Here is a 20,740-nt window from a genome sequence, read left to right on the forward strand (position 1 = left end):
TTATAAAGCATCGAGGAGCAGCAATTTTGATCAAACAAAACACTCGGTGTCAAAAATTCCGAATAAATATACAACTACACAGCGATGGGGAAAGGCATTTAACAGACATAAAACTGACTTGTGAAAATATAATACAAAAATTTGATTCACGCGGGTTTCTTCGATCTTTAATTAATGAGAATCCAAACCATGAAGCAACTGAGTTTGAAGATATAATTGCTTTCCAGGTTTCGGAAAACTAGTACTTCCCACAGCTAGTGAGATCAACCTGTAGCTTGTTGTTGCATAATTTTTCCGCTATCAATTACTCCTTGTAGCTCCAGTAGCAGCGCCGGTCAACATACCAGCTAGCCCTCCTTGGCTCCTCATCTCTTCTTGGGCTTTCTTTATTTCTTCTGGATCTGAAGAAACACAATGGAAAGATGTCCATTTCCTTGATGAAACATAAGAATGTAACATATAACCGAGATCATTATACAATAATGTCGGCATAAGATTATTCCCTCAACAAAAGTAAGAACAGATGTGAGAGTAAAAGGAAAATTCTATAAGACGGTTATAAGATCAAAAATGCTTTATGTATCAGAATGTTGGGCTTATCAAAAAATAATATTGTGCAAAAAATGAGTGTAGCAGAAATGAGAATATGATGACGGTCTTGTGGGTACATACCAAAGATAGGATAAGAAATAAGGTCATCCATAGTAATTGGAGGTTGTTCCTATTGAGGATAAAATGAGAGAGTAGAGGTGGTTTGGTCATGTACAATGGAGATCTCTTGGTGCACTGGTTAGGAAAAATGATAATATTATAGCTAAAGGGGAGAAGAAATCTGGAGGTAGACCTAAAAAAAACTTGGTTGGAAGCAATTAAGAATGATATGATAATGGTTAACTTAATGGAGGAAATGACCCAAAATAGAACGGAATAAAAAAATATGATTCATGTACCCGACCACAAAACATTTCATTCGGGGGTCTATCTGCCACAATAGAACTACATTGGCTCTATCCACAATTGGGCGATAGTACATGAGTTCTATCCACACTTAACCCTTAATTTTATAATCCAAGGTTTCCTGATGCTGAAGTTGAAGTAAGCAACTATTTAGGTAAACTAGATGCTTGCATTGAGTACAGAAAACAGTGCAAAAAAAAAAACGATTGAGATTGTCAGACACAATAAAATAACCTCACCATCTGATATAGTAAGAGGAAAACAGTAAGACTAACTATAACCAGCTAATCGAGCTGTAACTTCTATGTGCAATTAGGATCAAGGTAAGAAGGAGCAAATAAAAAACGAGCACAATAATCTGAGCAAAATCTGGAACCTAAAATCTATGGACTAAATTGAACAGTCGTAGAGAAGATAGGTTGAGGTTCTCGTGCCAGGAGCAACGTTACAACAAAACAAAGAGAAAAGGACTGATAAGGCCTGTTAAGAAATAGCTGCTGGATTTTTTTTACTCGTATGAATGTAACACTTACAAATATCTAAAAAGTTATGAAATGCTTTATATAATATTCATACAAAGAAGAAGTAGTCACCCACCAGAATGTAGGAAGAACTTTCGTGTCTACTACAAGAACTGATAAAACAAGAAAACTGTATATTGATATCTATCACTTGCTTTAGATTTTAAGATCAATTATCTTTGCAATTTGAGTCCAGAGTGAGACTATAAGAGTCAGATGAGAATATAGAACTACATTAGGTAAATTTCCTAACACCAGCAGCAGACTTGTATATGATGGTAGAAATTAAATTAAAGATCAGAATCATACCCATATTCTCCACCAACTTTGGCATGACAAACATCACAATGAGCATGAAACCCACCATCAGGCCCATAGGACTTTTCACTAGAGACATTACAGAGAAAGGCTCTCTTGTCTACAAAAAAAAAGTCATGAAAAGAGATTAAACAAGTCACTGATATCATCGAAATGAAGAAAGAATCATGGATTGCAACTCAAATCGAGTGTACCTCATAATATTTTTCTTCTGCTAGAGGTTCCAAAACCAGTTCTTGCAAAGCCCTTTTATTTTCCGTTAGTGCTGCCTGAACATTACCTGGGTTTCTTGCACTGATATCAACACGAACCTGAGCATAAGTTAGAGGTAGGAAAGCAAGGTCAAATGCTATTTACCCGGTCAAAACTGCAGAGGTATATGCAGACACAAACACACACAAGGGGAGGGTGGAATAGAGTTACCGGTGAAAAGAAATAACCCGGTGCGGTTACTTCAATCAGGTGAGTGCCAGCTGGTACATTATAGCTTAGGCATAACTTGTCAAAGAATTCAAAATGAATAGTTGATATATTCTATCTACCAAAAGTATAAAAGTCAACCAATAACTCATTTGAACAGACTGGAGTTTTTCATTGGAGTTTTTTTTTAAGTTACTTACACAAATCATGCAGTTGTGAAATACCAGGATCTTTTTTAACTTGCAACTGTAAATTGTTCGAGGATTCATCAACTAGGAAGCAGACATGAGCTAAGAATTCTATCATTAGAATCGGGTAAGCAATAAGGAATCCTCATTTCATTTCTGGGAAGTATTTGCTTACAACGAACTTGTTCCACCTCTAATAGTAAATTTAATCCGCATATTTTAAAATATGTTGAATGTCCATGCGGAAACTGTTTCAAGTATGACATAAACCTTTATAAGAATTCCAAAACATCAGTTATGAAGTCTACATCAGTAGAAACAGAAGAGGCAAGGGAAACTATAGCAAGAAGGTTATGTTATTCAAATTGTAAATACAGAGAAATAAAAATTAGGCAAGTAGTATAGTAGGATACAATGAAAAGTAACCATCTCGCTGAACAAATGAGACCCTTTGACCACCATTAAGTATGACTTTGATGTTCGAAATCTTTGCAGGAAGACCAATACCTTTTGACCCCATGCCTGATGGAAAAAGGCAGAGAGATTAGACAATAAACTGACACTTCAGATTCTAACTTAAAGATCCTAGTGAGCGATAATTTTGAACTATAGTAATAGATAATATAAAGAAATGATCTCCCATTGCATGAATAACACCAACATTCATAAAATTCATATGAGATTTAACTTGCGTATTGCGATGTCAGTGGCGTGATGATAAAATGAGAGTGTTTGTTTTCAGAAGGAAACGAGGGAATGGGAAATTTAAGCAATCAGTTTATGATGGATGGAAAGTGAATCATGTAGTGAGAAGGATATAGTTTCTGGAACGTATTTTGTATGTGCACGTTAATGTTTAAAAAGTTGGAGACATTGAACCCTTTTACCACGCGAGATGTGAGCTTAAGGCATGAGGCATGAGCCTCATAAATTTATTACATTGTAATTTAGAATATTATAGGCATATAATATATAGTGGAAAAATAATTTACAACTAAAAACTCAGGTATTGGTCAGTAAATGAAAAAGAGACAGGCTACATGCACACATATTTTAACAGACAAAGTGATGTATAGGAAATATATACTATCTATAGCCACATAGCCACATTGAAGATGTGTGGCCTAAAGTTCACATTTTCTTATGAAAATACTGAGGTCAACTGCTGTATTTACTCGAGAAATATAAAAAACAACAAGGAAACAGACACAGCTCACAATCCTGACACTGAAATAGACACAACTCATATAGGAGAGGAGGCAAAACTGCTTGAAATGAATATAAACCAGTTCATACATGGAAAAAGAGGAAGATCGACCTAAAATCAAAATGGTTCAAAAATATGTTGAATCATTAGCATAACAAATAGAAATGTTTGTCCCAAGCACATAGAAGAACCATCTATCATCTATTATAGGTTTAGACAACAATGATTGATTTAGTTTTTTTTATTTTCACCAAGAAGCAAGGAAATTAAGAAAACACAAACCAGTAATTTTGACAATGAATGATACCATCCACACACACTACCATCCTGTGTCCAAACATTCGACATCTCCATATTGTTCTCATGACAGTTTTAACTCATATAGTCCTAATAGCATTATTATAACCACTAACAAGTAAGGGCCCCCCGCCCCCCCCCCCCCCTAAACCAACAACATTTGTCTCGCTGTCAACTTTATCATAAACTTTTCTAAACCAATATAAACAAAATGCATTTTTTCCAATATATCTCCATCAATCATTTTAGTAAATATATCTTCTGTGGCTGAACTTTATAGCAACAAACTAAGCTTAGATTAACTTTGCACAATTACTTCCCATCCGTTCATTAGGAATTCTATCGCTCCTATCACTTATTAATTGACTTCGTTATTACACTACCATCCTGTGTCCAAACATTCGACATCTCCATATTGTTCTCATGACAGTTTTAACTCATATAGCTCCTAATAGCATTATTATAACCACTACAATAAGCCCCCCCCCCCCCCCCCCCCCCCCCCTAAAACCAACAACATTGTCTCGCGTTGCTCAACTTTATCATAAACTTTTTCTAAACCAATATAAACAAAATGCATTTTTTCCATATATCTCCATCATCATTTTTAGTAAAATATATCTTCTGTGGCTGAACTTTATAGCAACAAACTAAGCTTAGATTACCTTTGCACAATTACTCCCATCCGTTCATTAGGAATTCTATCGTCCTATCACTTTATTAATGACTTCGTTAATTCACTACCATCCTGTGTCCAAACATTTGACATCTCCATATTGTTCTCATGACAGTTTTAACTCATATAGTCCTAATAGCATTATTATAACCACCTAGTAAGCCCCCCCCCCCCCCATAAAACCAACAATATTGTCTCGCTGTCAACTTTATCATAACTTTTCTAAACCAATATAAACAAAATGCATTTTTTCATATATCTCCATCAATCATTTTAGTAAATATATCTTCTGTGGCTGAACTTTATAGCACAAACTAAGCTTAGATTAACTTTGCGCAATTACTTCCCATCCGTTCATTAGGTATTCTATCGGTCCTATCACTTTATTAATTGACTTGGTTAATTATACTAGCCCTTTAGCAGACACTAACAAACCTGTAAAATACCCATTTTACTTTAAATAAAAATATTTCAATCAGTTTTCATTTTTCAAGATCTGGTGTGTTTTGATTCAACTTGAAAAGGTGGCTATTTTCCCATGTGAATCAAAATCACCACTTTCCTCCGAGCCTACACATAGCAAACCCTAAGCTCCTATCGTGATTAAAAAAATCACTGGATTAAATTTCATCGAAACCTAATTAATATTCACAAGCCTACAATATGAAAACAAGCGGACGACAGATTGAGATTCGTACCTTCTATCTTCCACGCGACTGTAATCGGGTAACCATCACCGGACCTGGCCAAAAATTTAGGTTTTCGGCGGATTAAACCGCTAAGTATAGATCAAAATTAGCGAAATAAACTAGGGCTTTAGTGAGGAATCGAGTTACCCCGTGGCTGAAGGAAGAAGACATGAGACTAGCACGAGGATCGCTGCTAAGGGCGCGGCGACCATGGCGGACTTCTTCATCGCTTGAGAGAGCTGAGAGGGCGAGACCTTCGATGCATTATTTATGAATACGCCCTTGAACTTGTTGTGTTTTGTAGATCGGTAAGGTGAATTTACAAAATAGCCCATTTGTATATAAAATCCAAAAAAAAACCCTTCCTCATCCGTTAAGTTCAAGAAAAGTCCATTCATGTAACAAAATGTAACTTTTTTTTCATCTATGAAGAAGATAGTAAAAGACACGGAACAAACTCAATAAGTATAGTTATGAAATTAAATCTATTCCTCTCACATTACCAGCATTATAAGTTGGTTGATGTTAATTACACTATACTTTTTTAAAGGTAAAATGATCAGATTGGCATATTTTTTCGAGGCTTGGTAACATGTTGGTATATTTTCTTTTAATTTTGTCAGATTGGAATATTTTTTCAACTCCGGCGTCATATAGACCTTAAATTTGGCCGGAGTTACTGTTCCGACCAGGGCTGATGGGATTTTTGGCCGGAACAGTAACTAATTTTGGTCGAAACAGTAACTAAATTTGGCCGGAACTGTAACTCTGACCAAATTTAAGACCTATATGGCGCCGGAGTTAAAAAAATATACCAATCTGATAAAACTAATAGAAAATAAACCAACATGTCACCAAGCCTAAAAAAAATATACCAATCTGACCATTTTGCCATTTTTTAAATTATTCTCACACTATAAAAGAGTAAAGTACGGGCTCCATTGATGAGTCATCGTTAAAAAAAAAAGAAGTCAGATGTCATACTTTTCTTTGCATTAGTGTAGCACTAGTTTGAGTAGAATTGTATGATTATCACTACTCTTATAAGTTTACTATAAATTGCTTTAAAACTATTATAAAGGTATTATTTGTTAAACTTAGTCTACAAATCCCCAATACTTTGTAGTGTTTCCTATAAAACCCGCAAAACCATCTTATTTTCAAACTGCACGTGAAATCTTCAAAGTTTCAAATTTATCAATTTGTCCTCTAAAATCTTTTGAAAAACCGTTAGTTAACTCCTCAGCTTAACTTCCTTGTTTGCAATAAAAAAAAAATTCTTTTTGTTTTTCAATTTTTCTCTATGCTGGAGGCGATTTTCTTCATTTGGTTGGAGAATAATGAGAAGGAGTGTATTTGTGTTTGTTTGTAATTGAGGTATTAAAACGCATTATACACCTGAGCCAAAGTGAAGGCTTCTCATGGGTCTGGATCTTCTCCGCTACAGGTTGAAGCTAATCCCAATTATTACACAAATCCACCGAATATAATTTTATTTTTGCCTTTAGCTAAAAGTTGTTTCTTGAACTCAGATCTCGTATCCTGGAGAAATTGATTATGAGCATTTGGAAATCGAGTATACATTTGAATCAATATCTGATTAGTTATAGATATTTAAATAGCCACATCCACAAATATATTTCATATACATATGGTTATGGATACAAATACCATCTAATCTTTCATAGGATAAAAAACATGGATATAGATAAAAAATATAGGAATCCAGATGCAGATACTTGTATATCTATGACTACATCAAATTCTTTTGATCTTAAAATTGTGGATCTGAAACCAATTTGCGTAACTCATAGTTTGTTGTTAGAGCATCTCCAACCCTGCGCTAAATCCCTAAAATGACGCAAACCCAACACCAAACGCCTCTCCAACCAAGCGCTATCTTGAGCGCTATTTTGATGATGTGCTACAGTGCTGCGCCAGATTTGGCGCAACACTGTAGCTTTGGCGCAGCCCCAACACGACGACGACGAGCAGTTCTACGAGTCCCTCGATCGATATTGTCCTCATGCTCGTCGACGTCGTGCTCCGACGACGACGGTGGAGGAGACAGCAACCGCGCCGCGTCCTCGCTTCCCGCCACCAGCAGCGACGTCGTACGATGTCTGGATCGCCGAGCCTGCCTCGATCGAGGAGCGGCGGCGACGATTGCTGCAGCCATGGAGCTCATCGGTAAACTGCTCCGGTAGGCAATTGACGATGGAGACAGTGGGGGTTCTAGCAATCAAAATGGTGGCTTGAGGGTGAGGCCTAGGGCAAATGTGGTATTGAGGATTCTGGTAGCATCTTCAAAAAAAATTTTGCTTTTTTATTTTTAGTCTTTTAAATTTTTTAATTATTTAGATAAAAATAATAATACAACATAACTTAGCACATAATTTATAAAATATCTCTTTTATTACACAATAATTTATGTTGTATTATTATTTTCTATAATAATAAATATTTTAAATAGATAAAATGTTAAAAGATAAAAATAATAAAATGAATATTTTTTTTGGTGTAAAATTTGGTGTAATGAGTTGAAAATAGAATAGTGATTTGGTGTAAAAACTACACCAATTTGAGTTTTGTGGTTGGAGATGCTCTTATGGTGAAAGAATTTGGTGAATTATGATTCGGATATTTTATTTACTTAGACAATTGTATCTTATATTATCAGTTTCTCTCATTTGAGACATGCAACTGATATCCACTACCCAGAAAAAAACTTATGACTAAACATTAAGAGGATCAAAATCAATTTAAAGCAGATATATAGATAAGATTGTTTGCATTTAAGAAGGAAAAAAAAAATATTTATACAGAACAGTTGCATCGTTAGAATGCACCCCAAAGAAAGTTATATATCTATTACACTTTGGTATCCAATAAATAGGCTTCATATCAGAAACCCCCCATAACTTTGGGAGATTATCAGAAAACTCCCCTTAACTTTCAAAATATCAAAAAAAACCCTTAAGTTTAGGGGTTATCAGAAAACCCCCTTGAACTTTAAGGTTTTATCACAAAACCCCCTAACAACATCACCCGAAATATCACAAATTATTAGTTATTTCTTTGCTTCAACAACGGAAACTCTGCAGTATCAGAACAAAAATGAAGAGAACTGATGTAAGTGTAAACCGATTTGATGCACTACAGCTGTATTGGTGACATTTGAACAAAAACATAATAAACATGTGTCATGTTTACTAAAAAGCCACAAACAATTAGTAAAAGAAACAAAAATCAAGCTCGGGTCAGACAACAACATTCCTAGCAGTTTTAGGACCAACAATAGAATTGATACCCTACAGTGATATTGGTGATCAACTTGAATGAAGCACAACAATTATGACCTCTGTTAAAAAGAAAATTGATATAATAAGCGAAAATGCTACTTAAAAAATTAGCTAATGCTGAAATAAACTTAAAGCTTATAAATACACAAGTACATTACAGAAATATTAAAAAGTATGACAATAAGGAGCTGCATAAATTCACATGGTTCAATGGCTCCATTCACACCAAGTAACAAAAGGGATTTAGTAAATGTATTATGAGAAGTAGACTAATAGTATTATATTAGTGGTGTCTCCATCGCAAATATAATTAAATCTCGTATGCCGCATCATAAATCTCACACTAAAAAGATGGTTTCAAAACATTTCATTGTAATCATACACATTAATAGAACTATGCAAGAAGTATAAGTTTGAGGGATAAACATGAAATCTATTATGAGGGTGGTTGAGGTTGCTGTCAACATTAAAGAAAATTAACTATATGGGCTTCCTTGTCTTTTTCACTCCTCAATTAGGAGTGAAAAAACAGGTTTTAATTTGTTTGAATGTGAACCAGGCAATGAAGCTATATTGTAGCTTAGTGGAATAGAGAAACAATGAGGTAATCGGATATTTACTGTAAAATTATGGTGAGAATTTTACCATAGAAGTATTTGGGCTACAAAGAACAAGCAGTAAAATAATAGCGGTTGTTCATATTCACTGACCAGAGAAAAACTTCGGATTAAACATCACAAGGATATATTACCCGTGTAAAGGCTATAGAATTGTTAACATGAAGAAGAAAAGGATAGGATGCTAATATCACTAGTATGTATCAAAGGCTATAGAAAGAACAAGTTGTTCTCAAGCCACAAACATAGAGTTAGATTTACACTCGATACCATTAGTTGTGCTCCTCCACTCTCATAGTGGAGAAGCGAAAGCACAGTTTTCTCACAATAAATGCTCCACAGATATTCAAACCCCAGCACGAAACCCTACCGTTGAGATCAACATTTATGAATCCCGGGAAAGGCCTGAAAAGAAAGACTTGAGATCAGATAAGACAAAACAATAACAAAGTTTTGGTAATCAAGGAATAACAGAGAAAATTAAATTGGCTCGAAGAACTAATCATTTCTTGTTATGTGATCGACACTAATGCATTTGCATTTATTGGTTGCCAGATACTATGCATTAAATCATGAGCAGAAACTAAGAGTATCACTACACTAGAAAAAATTATAACTGGAAATAAGACATGGAACTGAACATTTGTAAGACAAACACCCTCAAAGAGCCACTATTTAAAGGTAATTAAAACATAGCTCCCAGATTCCATTTGGGTAATGCAAAGGGATGCCTTCAAGCTTCTCTTATTAAATGGCACCTGAACAAAATCCAAGATCTTGCAAGAAAGGCACATGGTTTTATTAATATTTGACTTGGGCACAGAAGCAACCAAGTTGAGTTCAGGGTGTGGAAAGAATAAAATCTGAGACATTAATATTTGACTTGGGCACAGAAGCAACCAAGTTGAGTTCAGGGTGTGGAAAGAATAAAATCTGAGATATTGTTACACATTATCTTTTTCAAGCCATTTTTATTCCTGATAGAATTCCTGGGAGAAAACACCTTTCTAGAATATACGTCCGTATGCACGCTCATCGATAACAATGGCAAATCACATCACTCCATAAGCTCTATAATCTTTGTCCAGCTCAATAAGGAGCCTGTGATCAGAAGGCAATACAACAGCAACAAAGCTTGTAGCCCAAATTTCTGAGGTTGGGACATGAATCCTAGTTTTCCACTAGGCTCTATCACGTGCTCTCTCCTCCACTAAGTTAATCACTATTGTATCCTTCTAAACAACTTTAACCACGTCTCATATGTCTGCTTCTAATCCTCCTTTCTGCATTAATTATGATCTTATAATTACTCCTAGTTGATGCATTTAATGGTCTCCATTGCATAATAGCCATCCTTACAACTACAAATCTAAACTTGCTGATACAATGGGCAGTCTACTGCATTATTAATCATCAGTGAGTCGCCATCTTATTGGCATAAAGAACCTCATAACCCACTCTAGTCTCTCCCATGTGACCATTAACTTTGCCAATGTAACAGCACACCCAATCAAAGACTTAAAGTTACACTTATCGCTGATAAAAATCATACCCCACGATCTGGAACCAACGTGTATGCCCTGCATCCATCACTAAACTGAAATGTCGTCAAAATTTATTTTTCTCCAAACCCTATTTGTGGATGTTCGCAGGTCAATATAACAGGGTATTGTATTTTCCTTAGCAAAAAGAAAAGGAATCCAATTAAGTGCTACTGGTTTATATTTAACTTTTTCAAGCTCTTCTCAGGTCATTATGTCACATCTGTGAACACCTTCTTGTCATTGCTTTCCATAACAACCAAAGCATGTAGCACACTGTAGCACTCAAAAATTGACTCTTCTAAAATAGTAGGTGTCCCTAGTATGCCTAGGATCTATTCTCCCTGATCCAGCTCTTTTTATACACATATCATTGACCTAGATTTGTGGATGCTATTATGCATATAAATCCTGGACTCTTATCAATGAGAACTACACACAGCCACCAATGAAGAGACATGTATTGGCACGAGCTATTTCGGAACTAAAAGTTAGGCATTCATAAAAGTTAAGGAGTAAGAAGTAATATCGTGCATTATTCGCTTTAAGGATCAAGGATAAGTGTTACGTGCTATCATAAGTCCTATCATGGTAAGAATTGGCACATAAAGCCAAAGACTCAAGTGAGATGTCACTCACTTATAAATAAATGTCAAATCTATGTTAGGATCATTTTGTTTATATTTGTACAAAATTATGATGCAATGGACCACAAAAGAAATGTATTGCTGTTAGCATGAATATGCGCATGCACATTGCACAATACCTGTGTCATTATCTGTGTCCAAGACCAACTTATACATTTATCATTATGTACACCTAACTTTCCTCTAGGATTGCACAAAAGCTACTGCACATTAACACGCAAAAAAGCCATTATACATCAAAATTCTAGTGGCATCCCCTGTCAGATATCGACATAGATGCATGGAGGATGCTTGATGGACAAATGTGAGGAACTTGCAATGTGATGAGAAACTTCCTTCCGCATAAGGAGGGAAGAGACAAAAGATATAAGCTTTGCCTCCTATATGAAAAACTTGATTTAATTTGTTTCAACTAGATATATGTTGGTTTCATGTTGACTTTCAACCTGACATGTGTCTTGGTCTACCTATGTTCTGGGAATAAAGTCGCTCGATCTCAACTTGTCCCTTACTTCTTTTTTCTAAAGGAAGCTCAATATCAAATCTATCAATCAAATTATTTTGTTGAACCTAGATCTCTTTCGTGACCTTAAAGATGCCTTACCACTATGACACAAAATCAGCCAATTATGCCTAATCACTATATTTGATGGTTTAAGGTTATTTGCAAGAATGATTCGGACCTTTTAAGGAAGATAGTAGATAGCACATTGGATGTCATCAAACAACATTCTAAGTAAATGGACATAATATCATTTACATTTGAAGAATGTGCTAAATCTTCATGCCTGAAATTAAACTTCAGTACACCTGTAGTCGAATTAAACTAGCGTGTTTGTGCTGCTCAACACACCATCAGAAGATTTCATGTGCTCAAGCTAGAAAATCATTTGGGTATCAAACAAAAGTGATTCAAAGAAGTATCTAAAAAATGAACATGATAAGACACCACATATGTGATAGTTTTAAAAAAAAGTATAAGCATGAAAAATTCAATCCAGAAAAGCATGACAAAATACTTGAACCACAATCTTACTGATTCTATTTTCTAACCATTCCCTTTGTGGCAAATACATACCTGCACACCAACTGGCTCAGCAAACGACAGAAGAGCAATCAAACATGAAATTATAGCAAAACTAACCTAATTAAACCAGAACCACTATGAAACTAACAACATTTATATGTAAAATGTCGTGATATAATCGCCGTCAAATATGTAAACTAGGGTGAATTACCTAACAAGCTTTCCAAACGAGAACTTAAAAAAACTGAAACTTTAACCAATTAGAAGAACGCAAACCTTGAATCCGAGGACTAACATAAGCTGGGCACAAATAACAGCTGAGCAAGATTCCGAAACTGCGTAGCACTTGGAAGCTGCAAATCCGTCATCTTCCTGGTACCTAAATCAAACACCTTCCATGGTCCTTGCCCACTGTTTTCCCCTGTCGCGAAATAAATACAGTTCCCTCTAGCTCCAATATCAGCTGCTAGCAGTGAAACGGACTGAACCCAATGAATCACGATCACTCTGTTATCACCAACGCTCTCCACCTTCACCCACATCTTCCTGTCGAGATCCGCTCTATACACTTCAAACCCAACAGGAATAGTTCCGTATCCGAGGATCTCCTTAACAAGTAACGGCTCCTCACCAAACTCCACCAAATGAGTAATGCCGTGCAGGGTTTTTACCGCCGTCCGTCTCAAGAGCTCCATCTCAAAGAATTGAAAAGTAGGAGGCGTAGCGAGAGCATCAACCACTAATAAATCCTGAGAACCGACCCATGGATACAGCTCTAACGCTGAGAGAGTATGGTAATGCTTGCCACTGATGGACACCGCCGCTTCAGACACGCGTCTGGCTGCTACCTCGGGGAGATTCAGTTCGACCCAATCCGAGTCGAACCAGCGAAGCAAGAAGACGGTGGGGTAGAGGGCGATGGAAACTAAGTAATGGGGCGGAGGTGAGATTGCGACGACGCCGTCTCTGAAACGGGGCGCATCCCGCCCATGGATCAGCTGGGGGAGCTCGATCTTGTCGCCGGAGACTGGATTCCACAGAACGAGGTTTACGGAATCGAAGCTCAGCAACCATCCACGAAAAAAGAGGGCGCAGAAGGGGACCGGGACGCCGAAGGATCGGTCCTCGAAGGGGACGGGAAATGTGAAGATTTTGTCCTCGAAGGGGCTGTAGCAAGAGACGATTTCTTGGTAGCAAGAGAGGATTTCTTGGTAACGGGATCCTACGGAGACGAGCACGATCGAGCATCGGAGGAGGGGACCTGGAAGTGCGGCGGGCGTCGTGGCGTTTGGACGGTATCCACCGGCCACCAGAAGCGGACGTAGCCGGAGAGAGGAAGGCGCTCGAGGATGTTCTCCGAGGAGAGATCCGGCGAGGTCCGCCATGGCGGATCTCGCGCGGGCTAGGGTTTCCATTACTAGAATTTTGGGCGTATTCGAGACGGAAGAGGCTCGCTGATTTAGAGCTCGGAAGAGTGGCAGTGAGACCAGACGAAAGTAGGGCTGGCACGTCCTAGTCGGGTTCGGGTAGTACCTAGTAGGATCCGCTTACATCAAATATCCTTCCAGAAGTGCATTATCTGTCTGGAGTGAAATATGAAGTTGAAAATGGATGTATAAACATTATTAAATGACTGAATCATATTAACCCCCCGCCCTTTTTTTTGTTTGTTTAACAGTGTATTTTTATAAGTTTTTCATAAAAATGTCCTTATCTTCACCTTTTCTTTTTATTATTTGCGGGTGTGCGTAGGGGTGGGCATGGGCCGGGCCGGTCTAGGCCCGTGACCCTGCCCGCCTAGGTCAGAGTGAGTCGGGTCTATTTTCTGATCCTGAGTCTGGGATTGGACCCGACCAGGCCCATGACCCACCTAGTGCGGGCGGGGTCGAGCCCGGCCCACAACTCAGGAGCCGTGGGTCAACCTGTGGTTTTTTTAACTTTTTTTTATTTTTAATTTATAAACTATATCAACTTTATATTTGTATCAATTAAATTATATTTAAATTATTTTTTCAATTTTACTCTTTATTTAAAATAATATACACGCACAGTGACACACAATGTACCAAGATAAGACATTACAAACACAAAGATATATGCGGTTCGGACTTCGATGGAAGACCTACATCCACCGGGAGTTAATAACTTTCCTTTAGTTTAAATTTAAATTACAAATATAAGAGGGAAAAAAATGTTAACCATTAACATTTAAGGAGCCGAATTCCTCCAAGTTGTTTTCGTTATGTTCTTTAAGGAAAGGCCTTATTTGTCGTCCTTGTGACCATTTTTCTGCATCGAGCTAGTCCTTTAAACACACACATCTCCACGTGTGCAGTTGTAAGTTGTGTTTTCTATTCGGAAACGACTCTTCCGCTTGCTGAAAAGGTATCTTTTTGATGCAACTGTGGAAGCAGAGGAAGTTAATATATCTCTAGCCACCGTATATAGAATAGGGTAGTTGTGGGTTGGGCCGAGTCGATTGTGGGCCATGTCAAGGTGGGTCGGGCCGATTTCTCTCGTCCCGGATCTGAAGCTGGACCTAACCCTGTCCGTGACCCGCGTATATAGAATATGGGCCGTGTCGGACCCGGCCCACTACGGGTCGGACCGGGTTGTGACCCATGTCCAGCAAGAAAGGTCAGCTCGCGAGTTGACCCGGCCCGCACCCAACCCTAGGTGGGCATGCCCTTAAGATACAACGTAAGCGTTCAGTTTATTTATTATTTATTGTTAGATATGTTGTTAAACTTTTTTGTTGATAATTTCACTGAATCTCCTCTCTCTCTCTCCCTCTCATGTTTGCTATATCCACTCCCAAACAGTAATTTTTGGAGTTGGATTGCCGAAAATACCCTTTTGATGTTGAGGGTGTTTCTTGAATGGACTTGGCCTGTTTTGGTTTGGGAGAATGGCAATTTAGTCCTCACACCCCCTAAAGTTACTGTTTGGGAGTGTGAATAGTTGTACCCTCTCTCTCTCAAGTTTAATTTATTTTTTTTCTCTTTCTTTTCCCCCGATAAATAACTCTCTCTGTCTCTCTCTCTCAAGTTTAATTTATTTTTTTTCTCTTTCTTTTCCCCCGATAAATAACGACTCTCTTAATTGAACGAAGGAAGCCCAAAGCCACAGACCAAGCAGGATCAAAACTATCTGTCATCTAGATGTACTGAATTCAATTGGGTCTTCTTCTAATTTGGTATTTTGCTGAACCCTTTCATCAAAAAATGTCCTTTTGTTTTTATTGTATGTATATCAAAAATTCTATTGAATATGATACACTTTGAATGGTTTAATTTGGTATTTTCAAATCACCCATTTGCTTTTTGATGTCCAAATTAGCAATCATCTGTAGAGCCGAGAATGGGGCTTATTGATGCTAGAACTTTCACTGATTTTTCATTGTGTTACATTATTTGTGAAGAAACTTTAGTTAGTGTTATTTGGGTATTTTCTTTTGGATTCACAAGTTTGACAGTAGAGAAATTGGCTTTGAATTGGTGAGAGATTTATTATAGTTACAAATTACAATATGTCAAGGCTGTAATTTAGTATCATTATTAGCACATATGTGACTATCAAGCATTGTGATTATAACTGGGTTCAGCCTCGTGTATTTCTCCATTGAACACTTTTGATCAAGAGAATGAAAACTTGGGCATGCCCCTTTTTCTGAACTATTTCAATTTGACACCTAATCACAGTGACTAAACAATGGAATTTAATGCAAGCATATGGTTTGGGTACACATAAGCCTCTTGCTTCATTTAGCTCTTGAAGGGCCAAATCAAGTGAACTACCATCATATCATCCGGCATAAGTGCTGAAAATTGAGTAGAGTGCTCTTAGTATTTGTCGTCATATATTCTTATCATTAATAACAAAGCTTTATTTGGTGAAGGAGAAACTTTATTCTTGCAATTTATATTGCTCAACTTGATGGTATGTTCGTGCCAAACTTTTCTTAAAAGGTACCTCCTTATATATGTATCAATATGTAGCTATTTCTATACTTTGTAGCATGCTAGAACAGAAGCTTATTTGAGTAAATATTTTGCTGCATGTTTGCATCTGATGGACATTTCTTTGTTCTTTGCTTTATTTTTCCAGATTAATAGAAGATGAAGAATTTTAAAGAATGGTTTTCTTACGAGATGTTATCTAAATCATTACTCTCTGCAAGGCCTTTCAGTTTCTTTTATGACGAATCACTTGATGGTGAGCTCCGCAATCAAGGTGTGGCCTTATTTCTTTGCACATTAAATTACTTCTCCTTTTGATACTGAGCCAAATATTTTATGTTTTTAGGATTTTTAATTTACTAAAACTAATTTCATATACCTTCTGCTTTTTATAACAAACTCTATATTATTCTATAGCTATTACTATCATTACTCAGCTCCCACACTTTGGTATGCATTTTTTTAGAAAAATCCTGCAAGTATTAAATAGAGACAGGAGCTAAGGTGGTTGACTTGTAACTTGCCACTTAATCAGAACATATCTTTGCAATTAACTTTTCAGTGTCCAGAAAGATTGCACAGAATTCTTTTTCTAAAGATTTGGGATAGCACTATGTTACTTGTTTCTGTGCATGAAGCAGCAACACAAATCTCAACTTTGAAACAACCTTTTAATCATGTTGGAACTTTTACATTTAAGCTGTTGAAACTTGAAAAAAGAAAGACAAATCGTGGAGTACATTAACATTGGAGGTACATAAATGTCAGATAATTTTGTTATGCAAACATTAATTTGGTTATTCAAACATTTACTTGGTTTTGTTGTAATTTCCGAGAGCTCTATAGGTCAAGTTTAACTTCTCAGAGTTGCTTCCAAATAAATTGACCATAAATCCAGGAGGAATAGGAAAACCAGAGAAGAAAGCTGCTTATCTGACGAAATTTTTACTACCTTACTACTTTGTGGATAATACAATTTCCACTTATAACACTTTGCCATTATTGCTAATTTTTTTAGATTTATAACTTTGTTTCAGATACAACAGTAACAAGCATGTCAGTAATATCAACACGTACTAATTCTAATGATACCCAAGGGGAAATACTTCCAGTTCATTCAGAGCCTATTGCAGCTGAAAACTCTGATCTTGCTCAATACAACACAATTGACAAAAACTCAGATTTATTAACTCGAGTCGAGGCACTCCAAATCAATTTCATGCGTCTAATTCAAAGGATTGGGCAATCTCCTGCTAACCCTATAGTGTCCCAGGTCCTATACCGACTTCAATTGGCAAGCTTGATACGAGCCGGTGAAGTCCAAGTTAAAAGACCTGCACTCAAACTAGATAAAGTTCAAAGTATAGCCTCTAAGCTCGAGGCATCGGGTCATTCTAATCTTGCTCTCTCCTTCAAAATTCTCATCATAGGAAAGACTGGTGTTGGCAAGAGTGCAACCATAAACTCCATTTTTGATCAACTGAAGGTTCTCACTGATGCATTCCAACCTGCAACAAACAAGATTCAAGAGATTACTGGAACTATTAAAGGAATCAGGGTTACGGTAATTGATACTCCAGGCCTTTCTCCTTCCCATCATAGCCAACAAAGAAATAGAAAGATCTTGTTTCAAGTGAAAAATTTCATCAGAAGATCACCCCCCGATGCTGTACTCTATTTAGATCGTTTAGATACTATTAACCGTGGATACAGTGACTACCGACTCCTGGAGCTTATTACCGATGTCTTCAGTTCTTCGATTTGGTGCAATGCCATAATTGGTATGACCCATAGTTCATCATGTCCTCCAGAAGGACCTGATGGTTATACTGTAAGTTACGATTCATATGTTGACCATTGCACGAACGTATTGCAGCATCACATACATCAAGCAATACAAAGCACTCAGCTTCAGAATCCGGTGTTTTTGGTAGAGAACCATCCTATGTGCAGGAAAAATGCTAAAGGTGAGAAAATTCTCCCCAATGGCCAAGATTGGATGTCTCAGTTGCTACTATTATGTGCAGCTACCAAAGTATTGGGGGATGCAAACAAAATACTTGGATTTCAGGATAATTTCCGGGTGACAAAAGCCAGAACTAGACTTCCTTCACTTCCTCATCTCCTCTCATCACTTCTTCATCCAAGAGATTATATGGAAGAGGAATCCAATGAGCCTTTTGATGATATTGAGGATGACGAATATGATCAGTTGCCACCGATTAGGATTCTAACAAAAGCCCAATACCGAAAACTATCCAAAGAGCAGAGAAAAATTTATCTTGATGAACTTGAGTACCGTGAGACACTACATCTGAAGAAACAATGGAATGATGAGCTTAGAAGACGAAAAGAGAAAAATTATGATGACTATGAAGAGGACAATTCACAAGAGTTAGTACAGTTGCCAGATATTGCCGTCCCTTTAAATTTTAACCCTGATTGCCCAAGTTACAGATACCGATGCTTGATGAATACTAGTGATCAATGGCTTGTGAGGCCAGTTCTCAATTCTCAAGGCTGGGATCATGATGTTGGATTCGATGGAATCAGTCTTGAGACCTCACAAGACCTAAAGTCAAGTCTTAAAGCTTCATTTATTGGACAAATGAGTAAAGAGAAGGAATATTTCAACATTCGATCAGAAAGCGCAGCAAAGTATTCTGATGAAAAGGGCAGATCAGTGCTCACTGGAATTGACATCCAAGGTGCAGAGAAAAACCTGGTTTGTACTGTTCATGGGGATGCAAAATTCAAGAATTCGGGTTGCAACACAACAGGAAGTGGAATTACACTGACTTCCTTCGGGAAATCATTATTTGTAGGGGCAAAGGTTGAGGACTCTGTTTCAATTGGAAAAAGGTTTCAAAATAATGGTAAATGCTGGAAGATTGATGGCTAATGGCCAAGTTGCTAATGGAGGAAGCATGGAGGCAATACTGAAGGGTAGAGGCTATCCAGTGAGGGACGATAAGGTCAAATTCGCTGCATTGTTGCTTTCCTTTGAAAAGGAAGTGGTTTTCAGTGGCAATGTGGAATCTGACTTCCGTGTAAGCCGCCATGGGAAAGTTTCATTGAGTACACCTCAGAACATAACGAGATTGGTTTATTAGCGCTTGTTTCGTTGTTTCAGGCCTTGTTTCGAGTTAGAAGATCTTATTCTGTGGAAGAATAGTGGACATACTTAGTGATGGTTTCCACTGTTTGGAAATTTTTTATCAAAAAAAAATTGTCAGATAATTGCATAGCACACAAGTGAGAAAAGGGTAGGCAAAATAGTTTCTGATATTAATTCGAATACATTGGGATGAAAGTTTTGTGAGTATGCTCTTTCGGATATTGATTTGGATACAGGGAATTAAAAGTTCTTTGTGCTAGTCTTTTGAACGCTAGCTCCTGTATGATCATTATCTATGATGAAGGGTTCAAACATTGCTGTTCGTTGTAAAACAGCATGCGAGTGTTTTTGGTGAGACAATTCTTGATATGATATTAGAGTATGATCTTTTTTTAAAGTTTTGGATTTAAAACCCCATTACGTCACGGTGGGACTATGTGTCTTCTATCTGAATTTTCAGTTCTTTTTCTGGTTCTAAGACAATATAGAATTTCCCCACTATGCTTAGTAGAATGTAGCTTTTTCTGTTACTACATAAGACCTGTTTGGCAATTAGTTAGCCCATTTGATAACTCAAAGGACTAAATTATTAACCTGCTAAACAATGTTTATTTTAGTCCTTGTGATTAGTGTTAGTATTTGGGAATAATGAGGATTTTTAACTATTTTCTTTATAAATAGATAGGTTTACTCTCAATTCTGTATTGGTAAACTCCTCATTTTAAAGGGTTAACTCATTTAAATCTCTCTAGAGGGGTTAGCTTAACCTTTATGCATTTTTTTTATGTTTGACAAATTATGAAGGATTAATTCACTTTAACTATTGCATAGATTTTTTTTGTGTTTGGCGGTTTAAGAAGGGGTTAAGCTTCTTAACCCGTTGCCAAACGACACCTAAAAGAATAGTTTCTTTCTAGATACACAATCTCTTTTAATTGATAATATACCATGCTTTTATTAGGGTAAGTTACACTAAACCCCATGAACTTTTACTGTTTTGCAGTAAAACACCCATGAACTTTCAAAATACCCCAATAACTTTTGCAGAAAAACCCCCAAAATATTTTGGGTAAATTACACTAGATCCCAATAACTTTCAAAATGTTGTTTATTATGTTGGGTAAATTACACTAAACCTAGGCTATGGGGGTTATCTAAACTCGGAAAGTTACTGGGCCTTTTCTGCAATTTCAAAAGGTCATTGGTGGTTTAGTGTGAGTTCGAAAGTTTTTTTTAAGGGGGGGGGGGTTTTTTTA

General features: G+C 37.0%; 4 protein-coding genes across 7 annotated transcripts in view; 2 read left to right on the forward strand and 2 right to left on the reverse strand.

Annotated features, from left to right (window-relative positions):
* Window positions 1–5,552, reverse strand: LOC109845693 (ER membrane protein complex subunit 7 homolog). Its single transcript, XM_020414966.1, has 7 exons — window positions 5,421–5,552; window positions 5,283–5,326; window positions 2,818–2,926; window positions 2,220–2,283; window positions 1,991–2,107; window positions 1,788–1,896; window positions 1–401 (listed from the first exon to the last, which is right to left on the reverse strand). The coding sequence occupies exons 1-7, from the start codon at window positions 5,498–5,500 to the stop codon at window positions 301–303; spliced, it is 624 nt and encodes a 207-aa protein (XP_020270555.1). The 5' UTR covers window positions 5,501–5,552; the 3' UTR covers window positions 1–300.
* LOC109829069 lies at window positions 9,254–13,792 on the reverse strand. The gene is made up of 2 exons (XM_020396145.1): window positions 12,684–13,792; window positions 9,254–9,597 (listed from the first exon to the last, which is right to left on the reverse strand). Exon 1 carries the CDS (start codon window positions 13,790–13,792, stop codon window positions 12,698–12,700), a length of 1,095 nt encoding a protein of 364 aa, XP_020251734.1. The 3' UTR covers window positions 9,254–9,597; window positions 12,684–12,697.
* On the forward strand, window positions 15,440–19,442 carry LOC109845702 (translocase of chloroplast 90, chloroplastic-like). 4 transcript variants are annotated; one of them, XM_020414988.1, is made up of 4 exons: window positions 15,440–15,603; window positions 16,306–16,375; window positions 16,515–16,622; window positions 17,404–19,442. In XM_020414988.1, the coding sequence occupies exons 3-4, from the start codon at window positions 16,526–16,528 to the stop codon at window positions 19,266–19,268; spliced, it is 1,962 nt and encodes a 653-aa protein (XP_020270577.1). In that variant the 5' UTR covers window positions 15,440–15,603; window positions 16,306–16,375; window positions 16,515–16,525; the 3' UTR covers window positions 19,269–19,442. The 4 variants fall into 4 exon arrangements, with proteins under 4 accessions (XP_020270577.1, XP_020270564.1, XP_020270571.1 ...); XM_020414975.1 differs by having other exon boundaries at window positions 15,441–15,603; window positions 16,515–16,640; XM_020414982.1 differs by lacking the exon at window positions 16,306–16,375 and having other exon boundaries at window positions 15,441–15,603; window positions 16,515–16,640.
* The window catches only part of LOC109829077 (phosphoenolpyruvate phosphatase-like), a 7,416-nt gene continuing 5,969 nt past the window's right edge, over window positions 19,294–20,740 (forward strand). The window contains 1 exon segment of the mRNA XM_020396154.1: window positions 19,294–19,444. Coding sequence (XP_020251743.1) covers window positions 19,294–19,444 — 151 coding nt within the window.

Source organism: Asparagus officinalis, chromosome 1 (assembly GCF_001876935.1).
Source record: "Asparagus officinalis chromosome 1, Aspof.V1, whole genome shotgun sequence".
NCBI classification, from domain to species: Eukaryota; Viridiplantae; Streptophyta; class Magnoliopsida; order Asparagales; family Asparagaceae; genus Asparagus; species Asparagus officinalis.

Excerpts from the sequence above, each read along its gene's own strand:
- LOC109845693 (XM_020414966.1), bottom strand. The coding sequence starts at position 5,500 with ATGAAGAAGTCCGCCATGGTCGCCGCGCCCTTAGCAGCGATCCTCGTG. Across the intron at positions 2,108-2,219 it reads CGGGTTATTTCTTTTCACCG|GTTCGTGTTGATATCAGTGC; the intron begins GTAACTCTATTC and ends ACTTATGCTCAG. Across the intron at positions 1,897-1,990 it reads CAGAAGAAAAATATTATGAG|ACAAGAGAGCCTTTCTCTGT; the intron begins GTACACTCGATT and ends TTTTTTTTGTAG.
- LOC109829069 (XM_020396145.1), bottom strand. The coding sequence starts at position 13,792 with ATGGCGGACCTCGCCGGATCTCTCCTCGGAGAACATCCTCGAGCGCCT.
- LOC109845702 (XM_020414975.1), top strand. The coding sequence starts at position 16,526 with ATGAAGAATTTTAAAGAATGGTTTTCTTACGAGATGTTATCTAAATCA. Across the intron at positions 16,641-17,403 it reads TGGTGAGCTCCGCAATCAAG|ATACAACAGTAACAAGCATG; the intron begins GTGTGGCCTTAT and ends ACTTTGTTTCAG.